The sequence below is a fragment of the Rhinoderma darwinii genome, chromosome 2 (genome assembly GCF_050947455.1).
Source record: "Rhinoderma darwinii isolate aRhiDar2 chromosome 2, aRhiDar2.hap1, whole genome shotgun sequence".
In the NCBI taxonomy this organism is placed as follows: Eukaryota; Metazoa; Chordata; class Amphibia; order Anura; family Rhinodermatidae; genus Rhinoderma; species Rhinoderma darwinii.
The window spans coordinates 185,790,148-185,813,948 of record NC_134688.1 but is presented as its reverse complement, the minus strand read 5'-3'; the positions used below and the strand labels follow the sequence as shown (position 1 = coordinate 185,813,948).

The 23,801-nt window shown below is 40.5% G+C and overlaps 1 protein-coding gene across 1 annotated transcript in view; it reads right to left on the bottom strand.

Moving 5' to 3' along the window:
- Positions 1-3,124: 3,124 nt before the first annotated feature.
- ATP10A (ATPase phospholipid transporting 10A (putative)) overlaps positions 3,125-23,801 on the bottom strand; it is a 163,463-nt gene continuing 142,786 nt past the window's right edge. The window contains exons 17-21 of the mRNA XM_075852595.1: positions 16,562-16,762; positions 16,141-16,221; positions 15,941-16,045; positions 15,579-15,766; positions 3,125-6,012 (exon numbers count right to left, since the gene is read on the bottom strand). Of these exons, the coding sequence (XP_075708710.1) occupies positions 5,358-6,012; positions 15,579-15,766; positions 15,941-16,045; positions 16,141-16,221; positions 16,562-16,762 (1,230 nt within the window). The 3' untranslated portion in view covers positions 3,125-5,357. The remainder of the gene's footprint in view (positions 6,013-15,578; positions 15,767-15,940; positions 16,046-16,140; positions 16,222-16,561; positions 16,763-23,801) is intronic.

Sequence of the window (23,801 nt, the reverse complement as noted above, 5' to 3'; positions counted from 1 at the left end):
AGATCAAAAGTTTTGGTAGACAATGACTATCACAAATAAAAGGTCTATTTTATGGTAAAACTATATTACCAGAAAAAATTAGCTGAAAAGTAAAAAAGCATATTTTTTTAACTATTATTTTCAAACTATGTCTAAAAATGCTAAAAGAGCAAAAAGGATGTGTATACAATTGCTAAAAAATAAACCTGCAATATCTTGGAATAAACTATGCAAAAATCACTTCGCTTGCCCAACAAATAATAAAAAATAAAAAAGTTATAGCCGTTTAACAAACGCGTACTAAAAAGGCTAGATGGGGTATGGGGTTAGATGGGGTATGGGGTTTGGTCCTGAAGGCTCAAAAAAGCCCCGGTCCTGAACCAGTTGAATAAAGCAAATTATAAACACATTTTGTATTTAAACTCATACACAAATAATCATCCTGTGAAGAGTTATTACAATTAGATAGTATGTTATACACTTTGAACACCAGGTGGCCCCAATGTGCACAACCACCTAATGAGCTGGGTGCTAGTGGTCAAGCATGCTCAGTCACTCTCCACACAGCCAGGTCTCTGCATAGTGATCCTCTGTTCTGCAGAGCAGCCAATAGAAATAGCTTTCTGCTTGTCCTGGAAGGAGCAGAGCCTCTGTAATAGCATGGCACTATAGCTGAAGAGACTCCTTTATGCTTGTTAGGATTGTTAAAATGGATTGGAAAGAAAGAAGGGACATAGCAGCCAGAGGTGAAAGGAGTCCGATTCAGCTCAGAGTTCGCCCCACCGCAGCATGAATTAGAAGCAGAACCAAGGAAGACACATGGAAGCAAAAGAGATGAGAGCCTTATTTTATTTTTAATGGTAGAAACCATTAAAACTATTTATTTAAAACAGCCATTCACAACATAGCTGGACTTTAGGGAAAAAAATGATGCACGTCATAACCCCCTTTAAGCTATTCATTTTCTCACTGTTGCAGACTTTAATTAATTATGATCAATTGGTTAGTGTCTTTTATTCACATTTATTACCGTATATGGCGGTTTAGGTATAATTATACACCTGAATAGGAGGTCTATAAAGTATCCTTTTATGCACTTGCTTGATGACATAACCTGATTAAATGAATGTGCTGTACCACTTTTTATATAAATGAAATCTTTTTTTCTAACACTATATATATATATATATATATATATATATATATATATATATATACCGTAGATAGATATTAATGTACTGTCCTGCTTCGCCCACATGAGTATATGTTGTATTGTTGGTTTTAAACATTTTTCATTTGATATTGTATTGAATAAATAAAACTGATTGTTTTCATATGAAATAGAGTCTAGAACTGTATTGTTGCTTTGTCGATGATACACAGATTTATATAGGAAAACCACTGACCGGAACAGTGTCCTTCATTTTGAGTGTGCTCATTCTTATTTCGGTGAAAAGGGCTATCCCCAAATCACAATTCCAGAGGATTAGATGGATTGTTTCGGATCCCACATTACGTGAATGAAGGTTAAACGAGTTGGAAGACAAAGTTCAAAGAGAGGATATCTCCTTCATATATTGTCCACAGCAAGATAAGCGTTAACATCCAATCCAGACAAAGACAGGAACAGACAACGTATCCCGATTGTACATAAACTCCACACAGTGGCTTATAAAATAGATCATATATGGTTAAAAATCATTCTGAGACATACACCAATATAGTAGAGTTTAGGAATCCCCATTGATTTAGCAATAAAAAATAGCTCAAAATGTTCAGGACAGGTTGGTACAGGCCGATTATTACAGTAAAATGAAAGTGTCTCGACAAACTTTTTTTTTATAACCAAGAAAAATGTCACATTTCATTACCTACGTGGTTCACAATGTAGCTAACACACAGGTAGATCTTAGAATATAAAGGGATATTTTACCTGTGAAACAAGGAATGTGGTTAATCTGGTGAAGTGAAGTGTCCGAGCAGTCTCTTATATGCTGGAGACACAATCCCACCTAACAGACCACGTAAACAAACAATAAAAGATGAGGGAATTGGTTACTGCCCACACCATATCACATTAAACAAAAACACACTCTCTCTCATCTTCAATTTTAATCTATTGACCAAGTTCAGTTACCAAAGAGTAGTGACATTAAAAAGATACTACCACAGAGAGGGGCTTTGTATACATTTTCTACAAACCCAGGAACCAAGGGATTAGGACAGATAACATAAAATTGCTTATTTACCATAATGTATTATTGCTCTTTTGTTCATATTTTCCGCCTAGGCTCACCAGAATCGTTGATATCTGTGGGAAGACTCCGGTTGCTATACTGTATCAAAAGTTGTAAGCGCTATATTTTCATTATATAATGCTATTGCATATTTAGGTTATTAGCAAGAAACTAGTATTTTGCTAACTGGTTGCCATGACGACGACATGTGACATTATCAACATGCAACCGGAAAATATTAGAGTTGATTGTTTCGTATGAAACTAAACAAGCAGTTGAGGAAGGACGGGATGAAAATGAAAAGAATTATAAAAGATGCGAGTGGATTTCTGTTCATCGATCTTCAAGGCTGGTCATTCCCGTGTACCACATCCATAGCAGAGTGCTGACCATCTTGGAATTACAAGTTGTCATTTTTGACTAAAGGTACTCTTTAAAAAAGGTCAACTTTGCAGAAAACTAAAGTTTCTCATGTGTTCCATTAAGGTATTACATAGGTTAGTTTAATACCGGTCCTCCTCCTATCACTAGGTGTCGGATCTACCACTCTGGTTACATAGGAACAGCCTGAAGCAGGTTTCAGTGAGTCCCCTATGGGCTGTTACGCACAAGGTTCTCCTGGGGGGGGGGGGGGGGGGGATGGGGCAGACAAACTATCACAATTACTCTTGATTATGTAGCTCACAGTCCAGGATCTCTGGCTCTATACCAACAGAGTAAATCCTTATTTTATATAGGAGAATATTGCGGGAAGGATAATGACACTGTCCTCCCAGCAGGCAGAGATGGTACTGACTCTAGCTACTCATGTGATGCTGCACTGAGGCATCATGGGATTGATAACGTAGCACATTGGGAGAATGAACTCGTCAGATCCGGAGAAGTCAGGAGGCCAGACTACAGGGAAATACAGACAGTATACATAAAAATTACTCAAATTTGATATTTGAATATTATGAAAATTTGAGATTCCACTGGAGGTTTTCTTTAGGAAATTGGTACGGTTAACATTTTTCATAGGAGTAACCCTTTATTTTATTTGTTGGTTCTGCATATGACACATTAAATAAACATATTACATCCCTTGGCGTTTTGTTTCCAATCAAGTAAAATGTTGGGTATTGACAACAAAACCGTAAAATGCTTACGCAAAATCTATGCAATACAATGTATTAAAAAGGTTTAAAATATTTCAGACATATTTTTTACCAGTAGTATGCATTTATATTTGTGACTTGTTAGCATAGATACCGTTTTCCACAATATATTAAATAAGAAATATATCTAACATGTTAACAATAAATGTAATGCCTTTATTCACATAAATGATCATAAAGCTATACTCTGATTTATATTAATACATTAAAGCAATCAGCATTAATCTGACACATTATACTTTGGGTTTAAGAAGCAGTCCTTAACTGAACGCCAGAAAAAGTTGTGATACAGTCTACATAGTCAAGTCATATCTGTCAATCCATAACATAAGACACTTTAGTGTTACTGTTGGTCCTTAAATAAGATGTGCAGCAAGTAGGATTATTTTAACGCCACTTCGCAAACAAAACATATTGTGCTAGCAGTTTTATCAAAGGACAATTTAAATTTTTTTTATTCTTGTCATTTGAAGTGGTCTCAAAAACTGCAAGGAAAAGCAATGCAAAGGTATTACCAATATTTCTCCAAAAGGCCACACTACTCAAAACCTAAAACCACACAACTCCAGTATGTAGATATTGATGTGGGTGATAATTTCATTCCAAACGTGATCTGCAGGGGACATGTTGACAACAGAACCTGACAATAGTGCAGCCTCAGGTTTAGGGCTTAGAACTTCAGGAGATTAGATCTCCAGATAGACATTAAATAAAAGGCAGTTTTAATATAATCATGTACATCTAAAGGGCTTTTTATACATTTTCCCTCAAAGTTACCCTCATACGGATGCAGGATACTCAGATCTATGCTGCTGTTTCTTAGTAAGGGCACTGCAAAGTAATGGTTCAGCTGGGTTAGAAAGACCCTCTAATTTGGAATTCATAATATCAAATACAGTGGTGGTCAAAGTAGCATGTGAATGTCTATTCTGAAAGTATATGGACATCTAAAATGTCTGCACTGCAAGATACCCTACAAACAGTAGCATACATCTGATCCACCCTAACGCCTTATGCACAGGTCCGTGTGCCGTCCATTTTTCACGGACCCGATTTACCCGCTAAAGTGAATGGTCCGTGAAGACTATCGGTACCACACGGATGGTGTCAAAAACGGCCCGAGTGGCACAACAGTCGTGTGCATGAGGCGTAAGTTCTTTAAATATGATTTGGGATGAAGTGGGTTTCAGCTTTTTAGTGGGATTTATTCCTCAGTCAAACTAATGTTCCTACAGATCTGGAAATAATATAACAATTGGATCTGCATAGAACATTGAACCCTGCTGAAAGTGGATCAGCAGCATGCGATTATGATCAGTCAAACTTTAATGCTGGACATCCGTATACATTGCGGTGTTATTGTTCTTAGTGTTCAAAGCTACCAATTTCCAAAGAAGGACTTTCTATAAACCAAATGTACATTTTAGTCTAGTGACCCTTTGGAAAGCTATAGAAGTAGATAATGTATGCAGCTGTATGTCTATAATCCGCACATGACACAAATATTTGGTAACGTTTCTATACCAAACCCATCATTTAATATTTAATTGCATTTAAATGATTTGATTTACTTCTCATATAAGGCACTTCTTGTTAAAGTATCCATTCATTCAAATCAGTGTAAATGACAGGTAGACTTCCAGATGACAGGCACCATGGGAAGTAATTGCACAATTTGTCACATAAAATATAAACTTGAACACTACAAATAAATTTTTCTCTTGTATCTTTCAGAAGTTTGGTAAAGCCAGTTAACCAGATAAAAATTAAAAAAACAAAAAAAAAAAAAAAAGTTTTTTTCTCTCATAAATTTCTAATAAATTTTAGAAAAGGTTATTTACATAAAACATAGAACAGTTCTGTACCGCTAATCTGCTTCAGATTCTGAAACAAGGAAAATTACCTAAAAAAATACTGTGCAAAGTAGAAAATATAAATAGTGTCTCAAATATATATATATATACACATATACATACTCATTCATTTATAAAAATGTTGTTTCTTCCATTTCCCCATTCCCTGTGCTCCTAATTATTCGCTCTGGAAAAATGCTTGTATTGCATCTTAGGCTTACTTTTGAATCTTTAGAAATACATAAATCAGACAGCAATGTAGAGGAATCTTTTGACGCATCCTGAAAAGTTGATATTTGCATTGGGCTACCAGATTCCTTTAATAAAGGAGTAGATGTTATCCAGCTCATCAAACCAATGTCTGACTGGTCCATCTTTGAATTAAACTGGATCATCTCATCCACATACATAGTTTCAGATGCCACAGAACAGTCAAGAGTGTGTGGCTGGAAAGCAATAAGAGTTTGGTCTTTTTCATTCACAGAAAGGGAAGGGATTGGATTGGAATAGAGGATGCCCACTGTTGGCATTTTTTTCTCTTGATTAGGAAAGTAAAGAATTTGGGTCTCTCTCTCTTGGTCCAAGTTGCCCTCCGTTTGGTTCCTAACTGAATGAAGATCACTTGCAGTTGACAAGGTGGTATTGAACTGTCTTTCTGGAACAGATGTTGTGATGGAACTCTGTTTATTGACATGAGATAGGCATTCTGGATGTGCTTTCAACAACTGGTGTCCAACCTGAACCTGTGTTGGAAACATTGTCCCTTGGATAGATTTACATAAAAACCTAAAATAAATTAAAAGAATAAAAAATAAATAAAAAATTCACAAATGGGAAGCATCTTAATAGTCAATACACAGTTAAACCTTTCCAAAAGACGACCCCCATCTAGACCCGATGTTCCTGTGTTGGGCACAAAAGTTAGTAAAATTGAAAGACCAACATTTGCCTCTTTGAGAGGACCATCCCCCTAGAAGGCCAGTTTTCTGCTATTTTGTCTGGTTGTGGTTTCCCTGTACTATTTAAAAACGTAAACCCATCCAGATGTGGGAACACAAGCAGACACATAAACCTTCTTCAGGAAATAAATGACTCTTAAGGTTGCGGTCTCCAGTGTACATTATATTTGATACGGTTAATGTGTGGTACCCATTTTAAGTTACTTTGCATTAATTGGAATAATATAGATTCAACACAAACAGATTTTTTTAAAATGCATCTAAAATAAAAAAAAGGAAGCAACTGTCTTGATTAACCCTTTAGTGACTAGAAGCATTTTTTTTTTTTCCAATCACCGCATTTCAAAAGTCAGAACTTTTTTTTTCTGTAGTCCTAGCCGTATGAGAGCTAATTTTTGGCAGGACAAAGTTGTACTTTTTTATGGCACCATTTTGGGATACATAATTTATTATTTTCTTGGGGTTGGGTGGTGGGGAATAGTTGAAAACATTCTGACACTTTTTTTCTTGCATCTTAATTTTACATCGTTTACTGTGTGGTATAAATAACATAACTAAACCCTTGATATATATGCCTTCGTCTCACAGTACTCCTGCATCTCCTGAGTTGTCTGCTGCACCGATGGACGAGATGGGGCATGAGATCGCCATTGCACGTGGCAGCCCATGTGCTCAGGTACATAAAGCCATTTCCTCTGTCTCCTCTTTACAAGCAACTCCTTTTGCGTGGGACGAATGCTCCAATCCTCCCTAATTCCCCTCCCTTGCAATCCCCTGCACATCCTAGTCCGGATTACCTTGTGACTGTAGCCACTAAAACTTTTGTTGGCTGACTTGCACAAATCATTGAATAGTGATTTGTTGAGAGCAATGGGGAACCTTCAAGAGGAGGTTACTTCAATAGGAGAACGTACTTCCCATATAGAGCATAAAATGTCTGAACTCCTTGGAGCCCATAATGAAATTGTGGATGTATCTACTGCTATGGAAGAAGATCTTGAATCACTTAAAGCGAAGTTTGCTGATATTGAGGACCATTCCAGGAGGAACAACCTGAGGTTCAGAGGTATCCCTGAGCAAATTAAGGCGGATCTACTTTCAGAATTCATGGTGGACTTTTTCACGAGTTTGTTCCCTTCTGCCTCTCCAACTGATCTAATCATTGATAGAGCTCATCGCTTACCTAAGCTGAAATGTTTGCCTCCCTCAGTTCCTAGAAACGCCATAGTACGCATCCATTTCTTTCACATCAAAGATGGATTGGTGGAAGCTTCTCGTTCTGAACCTACCCTACCTGCAAGATTTCCCCAGATTTCCATATTTGCAGACCTTTCTGCGGCTACCCTGGCCAGGAGGAGAGCGTTTGCTCACAGTACTAAGATTCTTCGAGCTCAAGGCATACCATATAAATGGGGCTCCCGATCAAGCTTGTCATTTCCAAAAATGGCACCAAGATAGTGGCCAATTCACCGGGAGATGACTCTCCTCCGCGAAGATCCGGGACAATTCCATCCACTCTCCCCACGGATTTTGAGACCGTGTCCCGCAAGAAGAAGGCGGCAACTTGATTTGTTCATTTTTCTGATCATCATTTTAGTCCCAGTATGGGTGAGGACATTCTAACTTATATTTTTTCTCCTTAGGTTTGTACACAGGCATGAAGCTAAATGCCGTGAATGCCATGTTATTTTCTTTAACTTTCTGGTATGTTCTACCTGGACCCCAACTTAGAATGTAACTCTGTAGGTGGGGTTTCCTGGTCTGGATATGCCAAGATTCCCGGTGACTTTTCATTATTATGTTGTTGTATTTGCACTTTGTTTTTTCTTTCCCTCTGGATATTGTTCTATCTTGCTTCTAGGAAATGTATTTACTCTATGCATGAACCTTGCACGGATGCGGCTGTGGAGACTCCCCTTTTTTTGATAGTTTACTGTTCATTGTCAAAATATAAGAAGTGCATGGACATGACTCTTCTTTAAGATTGTATCACACAATGTTAAGGGATTAAATTCCCCATTCAAACGCTCTAAATTGTGGTCTGAGGCTCTGCTTTCCCAGGCGGATATTTTATGTATTCAAGAAACGTACCTTAACAAAGAGGATGCTCATAGGCTTAAAGAGGCTCTGTCACCAGATTTTGCAACCCCTATCTGCTATTGCAGCAGATCGGCGCTGCAATGTAGATTACAGTAACGTTTTTATTTTTAAAAAACGAGCATTTTTGGCCAAGTTATGACCATTTTTGTATTTATGCAAATGAGGCTTGCAAAAGTACAACTGGGCGTGTTGAAAAGTAAAAGTACAACTGGGCGTGTATTATGTGCGTACATCGGGGCGTGTTTACTACTTTTACTAGCTGGGCGTGGTGTATAGAAGTGTCATCCACTTCTCTTCAGAACGCCCAGCTTCTGGCAGTGCAGATCTGTGACGTCACTCACAGGTCCTGCATCGTGTCGGCCACACCGGCACCAGAGGCTACAGTTGATTCTGCAGCAGCATCAGCATTTGCAGGTAAGTAGCTACATCGACTTACCTGCAAACGCCGATGCTGCTGCAGAATCATCTGTAGCCTCTGGTGCCGACACGATGCAGGACCTGTGAGTGACGTCACAGATCTGCACTGCCAGAAGCTGGGCGTTCTGAAGAGAAGTGGATGATACTTCTATACACAACGCCCAGCTAGTAAAAGTAGTAAACACGCCCCGATGTACGCACATAATACACGCCCACTTGTACTTTTACTTTTCAACACGCCCAGTTGTACTTTTGCAAGCCTCATTTGCATAAATACGAAAATGGTCATAACTTGGCCAAAAATGCTAGTTTTTAAAAAATAAAAACGTTACTGTAATCTACATTGCAGCGCCTATCTGCTGCAATAGCAGATAGGGGTGGCAAAATCTGGTGACAGAGCCTCTTTAAACACAAAAAGTTCCCGCATATTTTCTCGGCCCCAGCTGTGGGTAAGAAGTGTGGAGTCTCCATAGCGGTAAAGGACTCAATCACTTTCCATTTGCAAACTGCACTTATTGATGAGCAGGGTCGTTAGGTTATGCTACTATGTCTTCTTAACAATATTCAGTATACTATGCTATCTGTATATGCCCCTAATTATAAACAATACAGTTTTTTTGCGTAAGAGGATATCCTTGGCAAATCAACATAAAAGGGGCTCATTGATACCGGTGGAGGACTTTAATTTGACATTATGGCCTACTATGGATTCTACATCTACTGTACGCTGTAAAGAACCTACTCCAGCTTTTTCAGCGTTACACAAACATGGTCTTTTTGATATCTGGAGACTGCATCATAGTGACCGCGACCACACCTTTTATTCTAACTCTCATAGGGTTTATACGAGTACTGATTTCTTTCTAGTTGACAAGGATCTCATCAACTGCACTCAATCTGTCTCAATTGGTTGCTTACAATGCTCGGATCATGGTCCGATCTCATTATCCATACAGGAACAGTTTAGTAGGCCGCAGGATTCAGTCAGGCGTCTTAATAATTTTGTTCTTCATCATCCCAAACATGCTTCCCAATCCAAATCTCAATTAGAGGAATATGTTTCTTACAATGATAATGGTCACACGCCTAGTTGTCCATTGAGAAACTCATTAGCATAAAGCGAATATAGGTCATAACTCAGTCAAAAATTATCGTTTTTCTAAATAAAAAACACTGCTGTAATCTACATTACAGCGCTGATCACATCATGTACAATATAGGGCACTTATAATGTGGTGACAGAGCCTCTTTAAAAGCACATAATGCTAAATCTCGGATCCCATTTATGTATAATACTAGGAAGGAACGCATAATGGACCCTAGGGGGATAGATAATACCCTGTCAGAATATTATGAGTCACTTTACAACTTAAGGAACGATCCCCTCACCATACAACCCCAACTTGATAACATTAAAAATTTCCTAGCCCAATTGGATCTACCCTCCATTTCTCCTACCCAACTACAAAGCATTTCCATGCCCATAACTGAAGGGGAGATTCTCAAAGCTATATTGTCGCTTAAAGGCCATAAATCCCCTGGACCCGATAGTTTGGGGGTATGTTCACACAACAGCACAAAATACGTCTGAAATTCAGGAGCGGTTTTCTCCTGAAAACCGCTCCGTAATTTCAGACGTTTTTGCATGTACTCGTGTTTTTAGCGGCATCCATTATGGACGTAATTGGAGCTGTTCTTCTTTGGAGTCAATGAAAAATGGCTCCAAAAACGTCCCAAGAAGTGCCCTGCACTTCTGACGCGGGCGTAATTTTACGCGCCATCTTTTGACAGCGACGTGTAACATTACACCTCGTCTGCGCAGAACATCGTAAGACCCATTGCAAGCAATGGGCAGATGTTTGCAGATGTATTAGAGCCGTTTTTCCAGGCGTAAAACGCCTCCATTACGTCTGAAAATAGGTCGTGTGCACATACTCTGAGAAGACCTACAGTACTAATTGGTAAGATCATTTTAGCTCCCTATCTGGCTAGAACATTTAATGAGGTAATCAAACATGAAGCCTTCCCCCTTGAAATGCTCAAAGCACTTGTAGTCGCCTTACCCAAACCGGGTAAATCTCTGGATGTCCCTTCCAATTTTCAGCCCATTTCCCTTCTGAATACAGACCTAAAAATCTACGCAAAATTTTTATCAAACAGGCTTGCAGATATGCTTCCACAACTGATTAGCCCTGATCAGGTGAGGTTGTTAAAAGGGTGGCAAACAGTAGATAGTACTCGACGGTTTATAAATATTGTCTCAGAAGCGGAGGTTCGGCGATAACATTCTCTGCTCCTTACCCTGGACGCGGAGAAGGCGTTCGACCGCATCCATTGGGGTTTCCTACAGGAGGTATTGGGGGAAGTTTGGAATTCAAAATTCCTTCTTGTCTGCTATTATGTCCTTGTATATCTCTCCCTCCGCCCAGGTGTATCCCACGAGTGCGCTGTTGACCCCATTCTCTATAACTAAATGTCACAAGACAGGGCTGCCCTTTATCGCCCATGATATTTACTATGGTCATGGAGCCATTTGCAATGGCAGTCAAAATGTCGCCTCATATCAAAGGAGTTTCCCTAGGCCCTACCGAACATCGTATAGGTCTCTTTGCGGATGAGGTCATATCTCCTAGCGACACTTTACCCCACGTACTCATTAAGGAATTTGGAGAGATTAGTTACTATAAAGTTAACACCTCTAAATCTTTAATTCTAAATATGGGTATCCCCAAACTTACACAGTTGAACCTGCAAAGGAAATTTCCTTTTAAATGGTCTGAGGGAGCGATTCCTTACTTTGGTATCTCTCTTACTTATCCTTGTTGTAAGTTGGTATCGATCAATTATAATACCTTGCTGCAAACTTTAAACAAAGATGTCGTATCTTACTCCAGGTTTCCTTTGTCTTGGATGGGTCGTACATCTGCATCCAAAATGTTATTGCTTCCTAAGGTGTTGGACTACTTTCTAAACCTTCCTATCCCGGTTCCCAAATCTGTATTGAGGCGTATTCAAACGGTTTTTACAAGGTTTATTTGGAATGGTAAGAGGACTAGGGTTGCTGCGAAAATATTGCATTTGCCTGTAGCTAAAGGAGGTTTGAGTTATCTGAACATTACTGCTTATTATAATGCGACAATTTTGGATCAATTGAAACAATGGTGGATATGTGATTTAAATAAACTTTGGGTGGAGGTCGAAGCTCACATATTAAAATGCCCAGACTTGAAAAGTTGTGTTGGGCTCTTCTAGGATGGGGGAATTCATAGTTGGTAATTTACCTCCCACGATCAAAGCGTCTCTTCAGGTATGGAAAGGAATGTCTAATAATGCCTCTATTCTCCCTCTTAGGCGTAGTATGGTTTCCTTAGATATGGTGCAGCGTTGTATACCCAACTCCAATTTCTCTGACTGGCTTGCCATGGGTGTTGTGTCATTGGAAATTTTGTAAGAAAATAATCTGCTACTGCCCTATTCTACACTATCTTTCAAATACGGTTTGCACCCTAGAGACTTTTAGAATTATCTCCAGTTAAGGCATTTTCTTTCCTCTGTTAAATTTACTTTTACCGGCCCTCTTCCCAGTTATGAACAATTCTTTTATAGCCCTAAACTGGCTTCTAATGGTAGATCTAAGGCTTATGGGGCGATCCACCAGCATGAATCTTCTCTGTTTGCACTTTATTTCATACAAAAGTGGGAATTGCAACTTGGGAGTTCATATAGTTCTAAACAATGGGAGGCGGCATTTAAAATTTGCTCCAAGTCTCGCTGTGTATATCATTTGGAAGCTTCCCGGAAGCTGCTATATAGATGGTACATGACTCCATACCGCTTATCCAAATTATTTCCCAATGTGTCTCACAATTGTTGGCATTGTCAGGATTCCATTGGTTCTCTACAACATGTCTGGTGGAGGTTTGACCTCAGAATTCCCTTCTGGGCAGATACAACAATTGTTAAATGATATACTTGGCTTCCATGTTCCTTGGGAACCGGAGGTAGCGCTGCGGTCCCTGAAATTAGATGACCTTGGTACTGAGAACAGCACAATTGTAGCTCATGTGCTGAATGTGGCAAGAACGAGTATTGCCCAGAGATGGAAAAGTCTATTGCGGATAGAGTAGAAATTATACTTAAAGAGGCTCTGTCACCAGATTCTCAAATCCCTATCTCCTATTGCATGTGATCGGCGCTGCAATGTAGATAACAGTAACGTTTTTTTTTTTTTTAAAAACTTTACTTTTGGCCAAGTTATGAGCTATTTTATATATATATATATGCAAATGAGCTTTGAAATGGACAACTGGGCGTGTTTTTATTCGTATGTCCAACTGGGCGTGTATTGTGTTTTTAACTGGGCGTGTTTACTTGTTTTACTAACTGGGCGTTGTGGAGAGAAGTGTATGATGCTGACGAATCAGTGACCAATCAGCATCATGCACTCCTCTCCATTCATTTACACAGCACATAGTGTTCTTACTAGTACGATGTGCAGCCACATACACAAATGTCCTGATAATGAATACACATGATCTCCAGCCTGGACGTCGTGTATTCAGAATTCTGACACTTCTGAATCCTTTCTGTGAAATTTCCAGCAAGGGAAACGAAATCTCGTTTACCTCGTAATCTCGCGAGATTACACGTGGCTTGCTGGAATCTCACAGAAAAGATTCAGAAGTGTCAAGCTCATTTGTATATATATTATATATATATATATATATATATATATAAAATAGCTCATAACTTGGCCAAAAATGAACATTTTTAAAAAAGAAAAACGTTACTGTTCTCTACATTGCAGCGCCGATCACATGCAATAGGACATAGGGATTTGAGAATCTGGTGACAGAGCCCCTTTAAGGTTCAATATAACTGTGTTATGGAACATTTAATTTCAACAAGACTACATGCACCACAGGTATTCACTTGTAAATGGTCCAAATGGCTTGCTTTTAATGCTCTGCAGCTTCCTTCATAGCTCGGTAATGATCTTCTAGGAGTTCTTTAGGTTTAGCTTTGTAACACTCCAGATCTTTTGGCAAGGATTTTATATTGACAATGTTCTTGTTTTGGTTAAATCTTTGTTTAATTATTGGATGTCTGTAACCCGGCGAAACTGTCCTATTGGAGGTCATGCCTTACGTTCCCGTGGATTTGTCTAATTTTGGCTGTATTACCATTTAGCAATGCTATTTCTATATAATTGTGTATCCCGTGTCCTTTATATGCATATGTGTACATACTACAGCCAAGTCTAAGGACGTCGTAATCGTCCGAAACGCGTAGGCTTAAAAGGATCATATTCCCCCATTGTCCACACACCAGGACTATACCTTATTGGACTTTTAAAGAAAAACCAATAAACTTGGAAAACCGTTCCATTTTATCTCTACCTAAGCGCTGGATTCAACTTTCTTGCTACCTCCCATATGTGTACATAGTTTTTGATCTCCTATGCTTTTCTACAATTCCGTAATCTTGTTTAATTTTGTATAAGTTAAAATTACAATAAACAATTTGTCAAAAAAAACAAACAACTATATTCTGGAGGTAATTACGACATACAATTTCCATATTTTTATTATGTTTTACTACTCATGCACAATAACTTTTTTCTTCAAAGTATTTGTTTTTGTGTCCCCATATTCTAAGGGCCATAACTTTTTTATATTTTTTTCACTGGTGTAGCTGTATGAGGGATTTTTTTTTTCTTTTGTGCGACAACCAATGAAAACAAAATTTTCATTGGTACCACCTTGGTTTACATATGACTTGTTGATCACATTTTATTGCATTTTTCCAGAAGGCAGGATAAACAGAAAACAGGAATCCTGGGATTGTTTTTTTATTGTATATTTTACGGCATTAATCGTGCGTGTTGAATAAAGTAATTGTTTTAGAGCCTGGGTCGTTACCGATGCGGCAATATCAATTATGTATAGCTTTTTCATTTATTTCATTTTTTTTTCAAAATAAAGCATTGCAAGGGAAAAAAATCTGAAGAAAAAAAAAATGAAGAAAAAAAAAAAACATTTCTATTTTTTTATTAGTAACTTTATTAACCTATTTCTTTTAACTTTTTTTTTCAGTCCCGCTATACGACTTCACTTTGCGATAATTTCATCGCTTTATAATACACTGAAATACTTATGTATTGCAGTGTATTATGCCTGTCCGTGTAAGGCATCATTTACACGAGCGTAATATACGCGCATGCGACGTGCGTGCTTTTCACGCGTGTCGTACGCACCTATATTAGGCTATGGGGCAGTGCAGACAGTGCGTGAGTTTTGCGCAGCGCGAGTGCGTTGTGTAAAACTCACGACATGTCCTTTCTTTGTGCGCGGTTCGCGCATCACGCACCTATTGAAGTCAATGGGTGCGTGAAAACCAGTGCTTCCGTGCGAACTGCGTGGTTCGCGCAAGAGCTGTCAAACTCTGAATGTAAACAGAAAAGCACCACGTGCTTTTCTGTTTACAAACATTCAAACGTAGTGTCATAATGATGGCGGCTGCGCGAAAATCACGCAGCCGCGCATCATACACTGATGACACGTGCAGCTGTTAAGTGCCTTTTGCGCACGCAAAACGCCGCGTTTTTTGCGTGTGCAAAACGCACGCGCTCGTGTAAATCAAGCCTAAAACGGTCAGGCATTCTAGTAGGGCCTAAAAGGCATACACTAATGACAGACCTAGGGGCCCTTGGGTGCTGATGGAGTGACAGAGGCAGCCCCCTCCCCTTCAAACCAATTAGATGCCGTGGTTGCTATTGACGGTGTACATAGCCTCTAACTACATGCAAAATTAGAGTGTAAGATAAAGCAATATTTGAAAAAAATAAAAACAAAAAAAACAAACCTGTTAACATACCTTGGTAACAAAGCAGCGATGGGTGACAAGATACAAATAAAATAAAACAAAGGATTAGCGAGGAGTGTCTGCATAGTCCAATATGGGTTTGAAGGCGGGTTGCATGTTGGACAGGCTGAATTGTAAATCAAGGCCACAGTGAAAAATAGGAGAATACTGAAGGCAATGGAGGACACATTGATCCAAGTCTGAAAAAAAAAAAAAGTTGATTTATAAATGTATAATTTATGTCAATAGTACCAACAAACTAACTTTTTAAATCAATAAAAAAGTATGTAAAAGTTTAGTTTATACCACATGTAAACTAAATACCAAGAAAACTATTTTCAGACACAAAAAAAGCCAAAGAAACTACATCTTACCCAAGTTTTGGTCTCAATGCCCAAGTGCAGCATTATGGTGAAAAGAGCACATGTGACTATTGGTGTGCCCCACGTGAACAAATCAATATCAGAGTCATAGAATGTCTGCATAAGAAAAAAATATATATAAATAAAATACGCAAATAGCACAAGAATGTGTTATAGGATGTATTACATGGTGAGGAAAGCATGTAACTTACAAAATATGGGATGAAGAAACATATAAGACTTTGATAGAAAGCATCAATCATATTGCGCCAAAACATATGAGGCTTGTACTCCTATAAAGAGATAAAATGCAACAATTTAGATTGAAAGAACATCCAATTGATCTCAGAACATTTAAAAAGGGGTTTCCCACATACAACACTAGTCTTCTATTCACAGGGAACACCATACGTGCCGCTGCAGCCAATCGCTGGCCTCACTGGTGATGCTACCATGAACACGTGAAAAATGAACAAACCATCTGTACTCATAATGCAGGTATCCAATGCTACATAAATACCTCACATGCTACAGACACCTAAAGTTATTCTCAAGTGTTCAAAATAGAGGGTAGATTAAAATCTAATTACTGTAGACTCCTTTGAGAATTCTAGCATAATACTGGTAAATTACCTCCATTGTCTGTCCACTTCTATACAGCTCAGGAACCGCTATTAACATGTCAGCTGGTAGGTCTTTATCAAGAATTCCAGTAACCAGTTGTGGAATGGATGAAAAGAGTAAATTGAAAAATATAAGATACCACTGGTCAATCATTGCCGATCCAGAGAAACCACAATAAAATTGGTACCAAAACAGAAGGGCCACAAACATCTAAAATGAAAGCAAAAAGGAATAAAAGCATGTGTTAGTTTTCACCCGTGTGGAACTAAAATTCACTACAGCCATATAAATATAACGTATACATTTGTCCAATAAAGACCTATTCACATGAATCAGTCCATTGAATATGTCCATATAAAACAATGAATATAGGAAACTTATTAGACAATATCATTGGGGTCTTAGTTCTGCACTACAACGTACAGTCGTCTGTGTATTTTCAGTATGTCCTTTTTATTTATGCAAAGAAAAAAATAATTAATTCCTCCCTTCAACTCTTCTTCTCCTTTGATCCTATTTTTGTCTCATATTGCAATAAAGAATTCATCATGGGTCTCCCAGGAGATCAGCCATTTCTGCCCACTTTCTGTAAAGGATCTGCCAGACACAGCTTCTGTGTCGACGCCCGTGGGTAATCAGTCTGCACCTGCTCCTACATCTGTGAGACTGACTCCATCTTCCACCACTCAGGATGGCAGGCTTAGGAGTGGGAGAGCCTATCACAGCCTGACCAGACTGAGCTAGCTCCCTCCCACTGTCTATTTATACCTGCCTTTCCTGTTCCTCCTTTGCCTGTGATTCTGCTCTGCTTGTTTCCTGGCTCTGCTGCTGCTTGAACTACTGACCCTTTGCTTGTTATTGACCTTGGCTTACTGACCACTCTCCTGCTCAGCGTTTTGTACCTCGTGCACTCCTGGTTTGACTCGGCTCGTCCACTACTCTCGTTGCTCACGGTGTCTCCGTGAGCAGCTGCCCCGTTTCCCTAGCTTCTGTGTACCCTTGTCTGTCGTGCACTTACTGAGCGTAGGGACCGTCGCCCAGTTGTACCCCGTTGCCTAGGACGGGTCGTTGCAAGTAGGCAGGGACTGAGTGGCGGGTAGATTAGGGCTCACCTGTCTGTCTCCCTACCCCGCCATTACACTTTCTTCTCAAAAACCTGTTTCTGGCTGTAAGGCTACATTCACGCGAGCATGTTCGATTTGCTTGAGCAAAAAACGGACAGTATTTCCTAAATTTCTTGTCCGTGAGCATTGCATGTGGCATTAGTTTTTCACATCCGTGGTTACCCTCCGCAAGCACTTTTTAAAAAAAAAAAAAATTCCCTGCATTTCTTTACTAACTGATGCGTGAAAAACAGACCTCACACGGATGTCGTCCATTTGCGGTCCATGGTTTTCATGCAACCATAGACTTCAATGGGCGACAGCGCCCGCAAAAATGCACAAATATAGGACATGCAGTGAGTTTCACGCAATGGACACTCGCTACGTGAAAACTCACGCATGTCTGAATAGCCCAATTGAAATGCATGGGTCCGTGGGCTGTCCGTTACTTAAATGGACAGCACATGGACGAAGAACACGCTGTTTGAGTAAGCCAGCCCTAAGGTTGGAATCATACATGCAGCTTTTGATGCAGTTTTTTGATCCATCAAAAGGATAAAGGAAGAGACTTTTCATTTTTCCTTTTATACTTTTTCTTTTTGGCTCCACTCCTGTGGAATCGCACATGCAGTTGTTGAGCCAAAGGGTGCCCATACACAGTAGATGAAAGCAAAGGTCAGGCATAAAGAAGGATCAGGTGTCTGGCAGTGGTATTTATTCCCCTCTGCCCATCAAAAACACATGCATGGTCAGCCAAGCTGAGTGTGAATGTGTATAGAGTCAATGGGAGATGCAATAGCCGTTGGGCGACAGCTATTGTATGTGTATGGGCAGCTTTAGGCAACCTTACCCCACTGCTCTCTCTACAATAGGAATGCTAAACCCCTCCTTTGAGCGATCTGCCAGCTGGAAATAGAAGACATCAGGAGAACATTAACAACAGTGTTCTCTGCAAGGCTATTTGTTGGTCTGCAAAATTTACTGCATGCCACAGAAACACACTGTGGGCAAGTTTTTCTTATGACTTTCTCATTCATTACTAGGTTTAGTGTTCCTCAAAACGCCATATGAAATGTGGCTTCTGGTTTGTTATGCATTAAGCATAACTTATCAATCAATAACCGAATATATAAATCGACCATGACAAGACCGAATAGTTGTTGGAAAGGACCATGACACAGAGAGTGGCTCCTGGTTGATATGAATCACAATAGAACCTAAAGTGGACTTCAAAATAAAGCTCTTTTAACTTGAGACATGTACCGGTTACTTTTTAATAAGTAGGAAATCTAACAAAGGAAATTGGCCTAATAGTTTGTAGCAGTCCTTGCCATTCTCCATCCATTCTTAATTATTTTTTTTTTTTTAACATTTCTATTGATGTTGTCTTACAAGTGCTCAATTTAAAATAAAGAATACCCGGCAGTGAGCAGACTATAGCACCAAGAGGAGGCTTCATCATCTAATAGCCCATAGGTAGCTGGAATTAATTTCTCGAAGGGTCATTACTTAGGAACGAGATACAGTGAATGCCTCTTTTACGACATACAAATGTTGAAATTGCAAGTTTATTAGAAGGCATCAGCATGAGAAAACCAGACAATAAGCATGAAGGTAGTCATTTTAACGTTTTATTTCGCGGGCACCTTAGGGAATTAACTTGACTGGGTTTTTAGCATGTAAGCATTACATAAAACAGTCACTTAAGCATGAAACGGCATTCAATAAAAGTTGGATTATTTAATAAATCTATTTGTAAACTGCTGAAGTGGAAATTGCACAGCAAATTGATTATTCACAAATAAGTATTTTCCAGTGTAATATAGGCACGACGACATAACAATTCAATAAAAGAGAATTCCATTAGATTATTTCACTTTGTAGCCAAATACAGGTCACTGATCAATATTTAAAGTGATTAACTCTGGCTATATAGTCTGTAAATGTAAAAACTAGCATCTTCCATATATCTCATTACCGTATTTTCCGGACTATAAGGCGCACATAAAATGTTGAGAATTTCTCAGAAATAGAAAGTGCGCCTTATAATCCGGTGCGCCTTATATATGAACCCGACAGTAAAGAGAGGGGTTCATACAGGATCCTTTACCTCTATCGTGGGCGGCAGGGGTCGGCGGCGGCATACCACAGCACACACCATGCTCCTCCCCCCCGTGCGCCTATGAATTTATTCTTCACTTGGGTTTTTACAGTATCCATAAATGGATTGAGCATTACGGCCACCGTAATCAGGAGCCACACTGAGTGATACTTACAGCTCTGTAGGATCCTTGCAATATATCTTTGCTTTAGCGTTAACTATACCCACTACCCCAAAAAATGCCTCCTGTTAAGAGACATGCTTATGATGCAGGTTTCAAGCTTAAAGCTATAAGTTATGCAGTAGAGCATGGAAATAGGGCAGCTGCAAGAGAATTCAACATTAATGAATCCATGGTGCGTAAGTGGAGAAAACAAGAAGATGACCTCCGCCAAGTAAAGAAGACCAAACTGAGTTTCCGAGGAAACAAAGCAAGGTGGCCACAGTTGGAGGACAAAATAGAACAGTGGGTTATGGAACAGAGAAACGCATGTAGAAGCGTCTCCACTGTCTCTATTAGACTCAAAGCCACTGCTTTAGCACGTGACATGGAGATCAAGGACTTTCGAGGAGGTCCTTCATGGTGCTTTCGTTTCATGCAAAGGCGTCATCTCTCCATTCGCACCAGAACTACTGTGTGCCAGCAATTACCAAAGGATTATGAAGAGAAGCTGGCCATTTTCCGCACCTACTGCATAACCAAGATAAATGAAAAGAATATCCAGCCAGAACACATTATTAACATGGATGAGGTTCCCCTCACTTTCGATATCCCCGTAAACCGTACTGTTGAGAAAACAGGGACCAGTACGATATCTATACGTACCACAGGAAATGAGAAGTCATCTTTCACTGTAGTTCTCGCTTGTCAGGCTAATGGCCAGAAACTACCACCCATGGTAATTTTCAAGAGGAAGACTTTGCCTAAAGAAAATTTTCCTGCTGGTGTCATCATTAAGGCTAACCCAAAGGGCTGGATGGATGAGGAGAAGATGAGTGAGTGGCTGAGGGAGGTCTACGTCAAGAGACCGGGTGGCTTTTTTCACAAATCCCCATCCCTATTGGTCTGTGACTCGATGCGCGCCCACTTGACCGATACTGTCAAAGCCCAAGTGAAGAAAACTAATTCGGAGCTTGCTGTCATCCCTGGTGGATTAACCAAAGAGCTCCAGCCGCTAGATATCAGCATCAACAGGTCATTTAAAGTTAAATTGCGAGCTGCATGGGAGCATTGGATGACAGAAGGTGACCACACATTCACCAAAACAGGGAGGCAACGCCGTGCGAGTTATGCCACTATGTGCCAGTGGATCGTGGATGCCTGGAAGAATGTATCAGTCTCCAGTGTCATCCGAGCTTTCAGGAAGGCTGGAATCACCACTGAAGAGCCTAGCAGCAGCAACGAAACCGACTCGGATAATGAAGAGGAGGACCCCATGCTTGATGCCGAAATCGCCCAACTGTTCAACTCCGACACTGAAGATGACGGATTTGATGGATTTCTGGTGGAGGAATGAACTGAAAAAGTACGGTAAGGGTATGTGCACACACACTAATTACGTCCGTAATTGACGGACGTATTTCGGCCGCAAGTCCCGGACCGAACACAGTGCAAGGAGCCGGGCTCCTAGCATCATACTTATGTACGACGCTAGGAGTCCCTGCCTTGCTGCAGGACAACTGTCCCGTAGTATAATCATGTTTACAGTACGGGACAGTTGTCCTGCAGCGAGGCAGGGACTCCTAGCGTCGTACATAAGTATGATGCTAGGAGCCCGGCTCCTTGCACTGTTCGGTCCGGGACTTGCGGCCGAAATACGTCCGTCAATTACGGACGTAATTAGTGTGTGTGCACATACCCTTAACGTTTTGATTTGCAATTACAGCTGAACCAGTTGCAAGTTATTGTTAAAAAGTGTAATAAATTTTGACTTGCAGTCTGAGCAATGGTTTATTTAACGGTAATGTGCTGCGCCTTATAATCCAGTGCGCCTTATATATGAAACATGATTGCTTACAAGGCGCTCATAGAAAGTGCGCCTTATAATCCGGTGCGCCTTATAGTCCGGAAAATACGGTACATCTTTTTGCTGTGTTTACTTATTTTTCTGGCTTCACTGTTCGCGCAGTATAAGAATAATAAAAAACATGAAGGAAACAGTAACCAAGGTGGCTAGCTGCTGCACATAGATCCTTAGATTAGTTTTATCTTGAGTTCCCCTAGCAAAAATGTTGTGGGCCCCCCGTTTGTAATTGAGGTGACATAAAAGATTCTGTGGCTTAATCTTGTAGTTTCAGCCCCTGTTCCGGGCTGTCTTTAGTCATCTGAACCCCTGCTCTGACTAACAATCTTACAGCGACTACTGTGTGGACAGCAAGTCAGTCCTTCTATTCATGTCTAGGAGAGCTTTGTTGTGAGTTTCATAGGAATGAAGAGAGAGACTTATGCCTTATTCACACGACAGGGTCCCGCCCGAGTGTCGGCCGATAAAATCGGCCGTTTTTCCGGCCGGTTTACATTAGTTTTGCATCCGTTCCGGGCCGGGCATATCTGGACAGTGACATCAGGGGCAACTCCTGAAGGGGAATCCCCATGTGGCCGGTGATTCGACTTCAGGAAAGGCCCGTCGTCTGTGTCCATTTATGGACACTGAACATTTCTGGCTTCGCCTGGTGTGGAATCCCCGGTCACAGAGTGTTCGGGGATTCCGCTTCAGGAGTTTCCCCTGATGTCACTGCCCAGATATGGACAGAGACATCAAGCGCTCCGTCCAGGAGCAGAATCCCCGAACACACGGGGATTCCGCTCCTTCAGGGAGCTAAAAGTGGGGCTAGCACATAGCAGAGCAGAGAGATACCTCCCAGCTCTGCTATAGTGGCGTCGCTACAGTAGTAGCAGCCGCAGCAGCTGCTAGCGGCGCCATCGGCCATGGAAGGTGTCGCCGGGCCAGGGTGCTTTTAAAACAAGCAGGGGAAGGGAGCCAGCGCAGCGCTCCCTTCCACCTGCTGTACACCTCGGCCCTGCCACACAGTGTATAAACTTACCTCCAGCATACAGCCATTCGTCCGAATGGCATAAACTCCTCCTCCTCCTCACATGCATTATTTTGCAGGCGGAAAATCTGCCTCAAAATTCAGTTTGGAATTTTGAGGCAGATTTTGCTCTGCCTGCACGCCGATTTTCGCCCACAGCCATTGAGCGACGCGGGCAAAAAACGCAGCAAAATACGCTTTCCCTGCCTCCCATTGATGTCAATGGGAGGTCAGAGACGTAAACGCCCGAAGATAGGGCATGTCGCTTCTTTTTCCCGCGAGGCGGTTATTCCGCTCGCGGGAAAAACCGCCTCCGCCTCCCTTTGAAATCAATGGGAGGCATTTTTGACGTGTTTTCCGACACGGTTTCCCGTGTCAAAAAACTCTGTGTGAACTGGCCCTTCAGGTGGTTTTACACCGACAGTTATCGCCTATATTTACCACCTTTAAAACGAGCGCTGATCAACAATACAGCTTGTAAATCATTTGCGCCATCCAATGCAACGATCTTTTAGTATGGGGACAAAAGATAGTTACTACAATCGTTCATCCCCATGCATTTGCATCATGTCGGAAGCACACCTCTCTGCTTACACAGGGGGATGTGCTGCCGACTAGCGACCATTTTTTGGCCGCATAAAAGTTGCGATTAGCCAATGAACAAGCTTTTTCTCATTCATCAGCTTATGTTTGGGAGCGAGCATTTCTATTAATGGCCCATATAAAAGATATATACTTCCTATCCATACAGCAGACCCTATAAGATTCAGATAGTCATAGCCGAGCTCATTTGACCGAAAGGCTGCCCGGAACAGGGGCCAAAACTACAAGATAAAGCAGTAGAGGAGTTTTCTAACCACAGTATAATTTATGCCACCTCAATTAGAAACAGGGGGCCAAAAACATTTTTGCTTGGAGTGCCACTTTAAGGGTATGTGTACACAAAAAATAAAAAAAGTCTGAAAATCAGGAGCGGTTTTCCCTTGAAAACAGCTCCGTATTTTGAGACTTT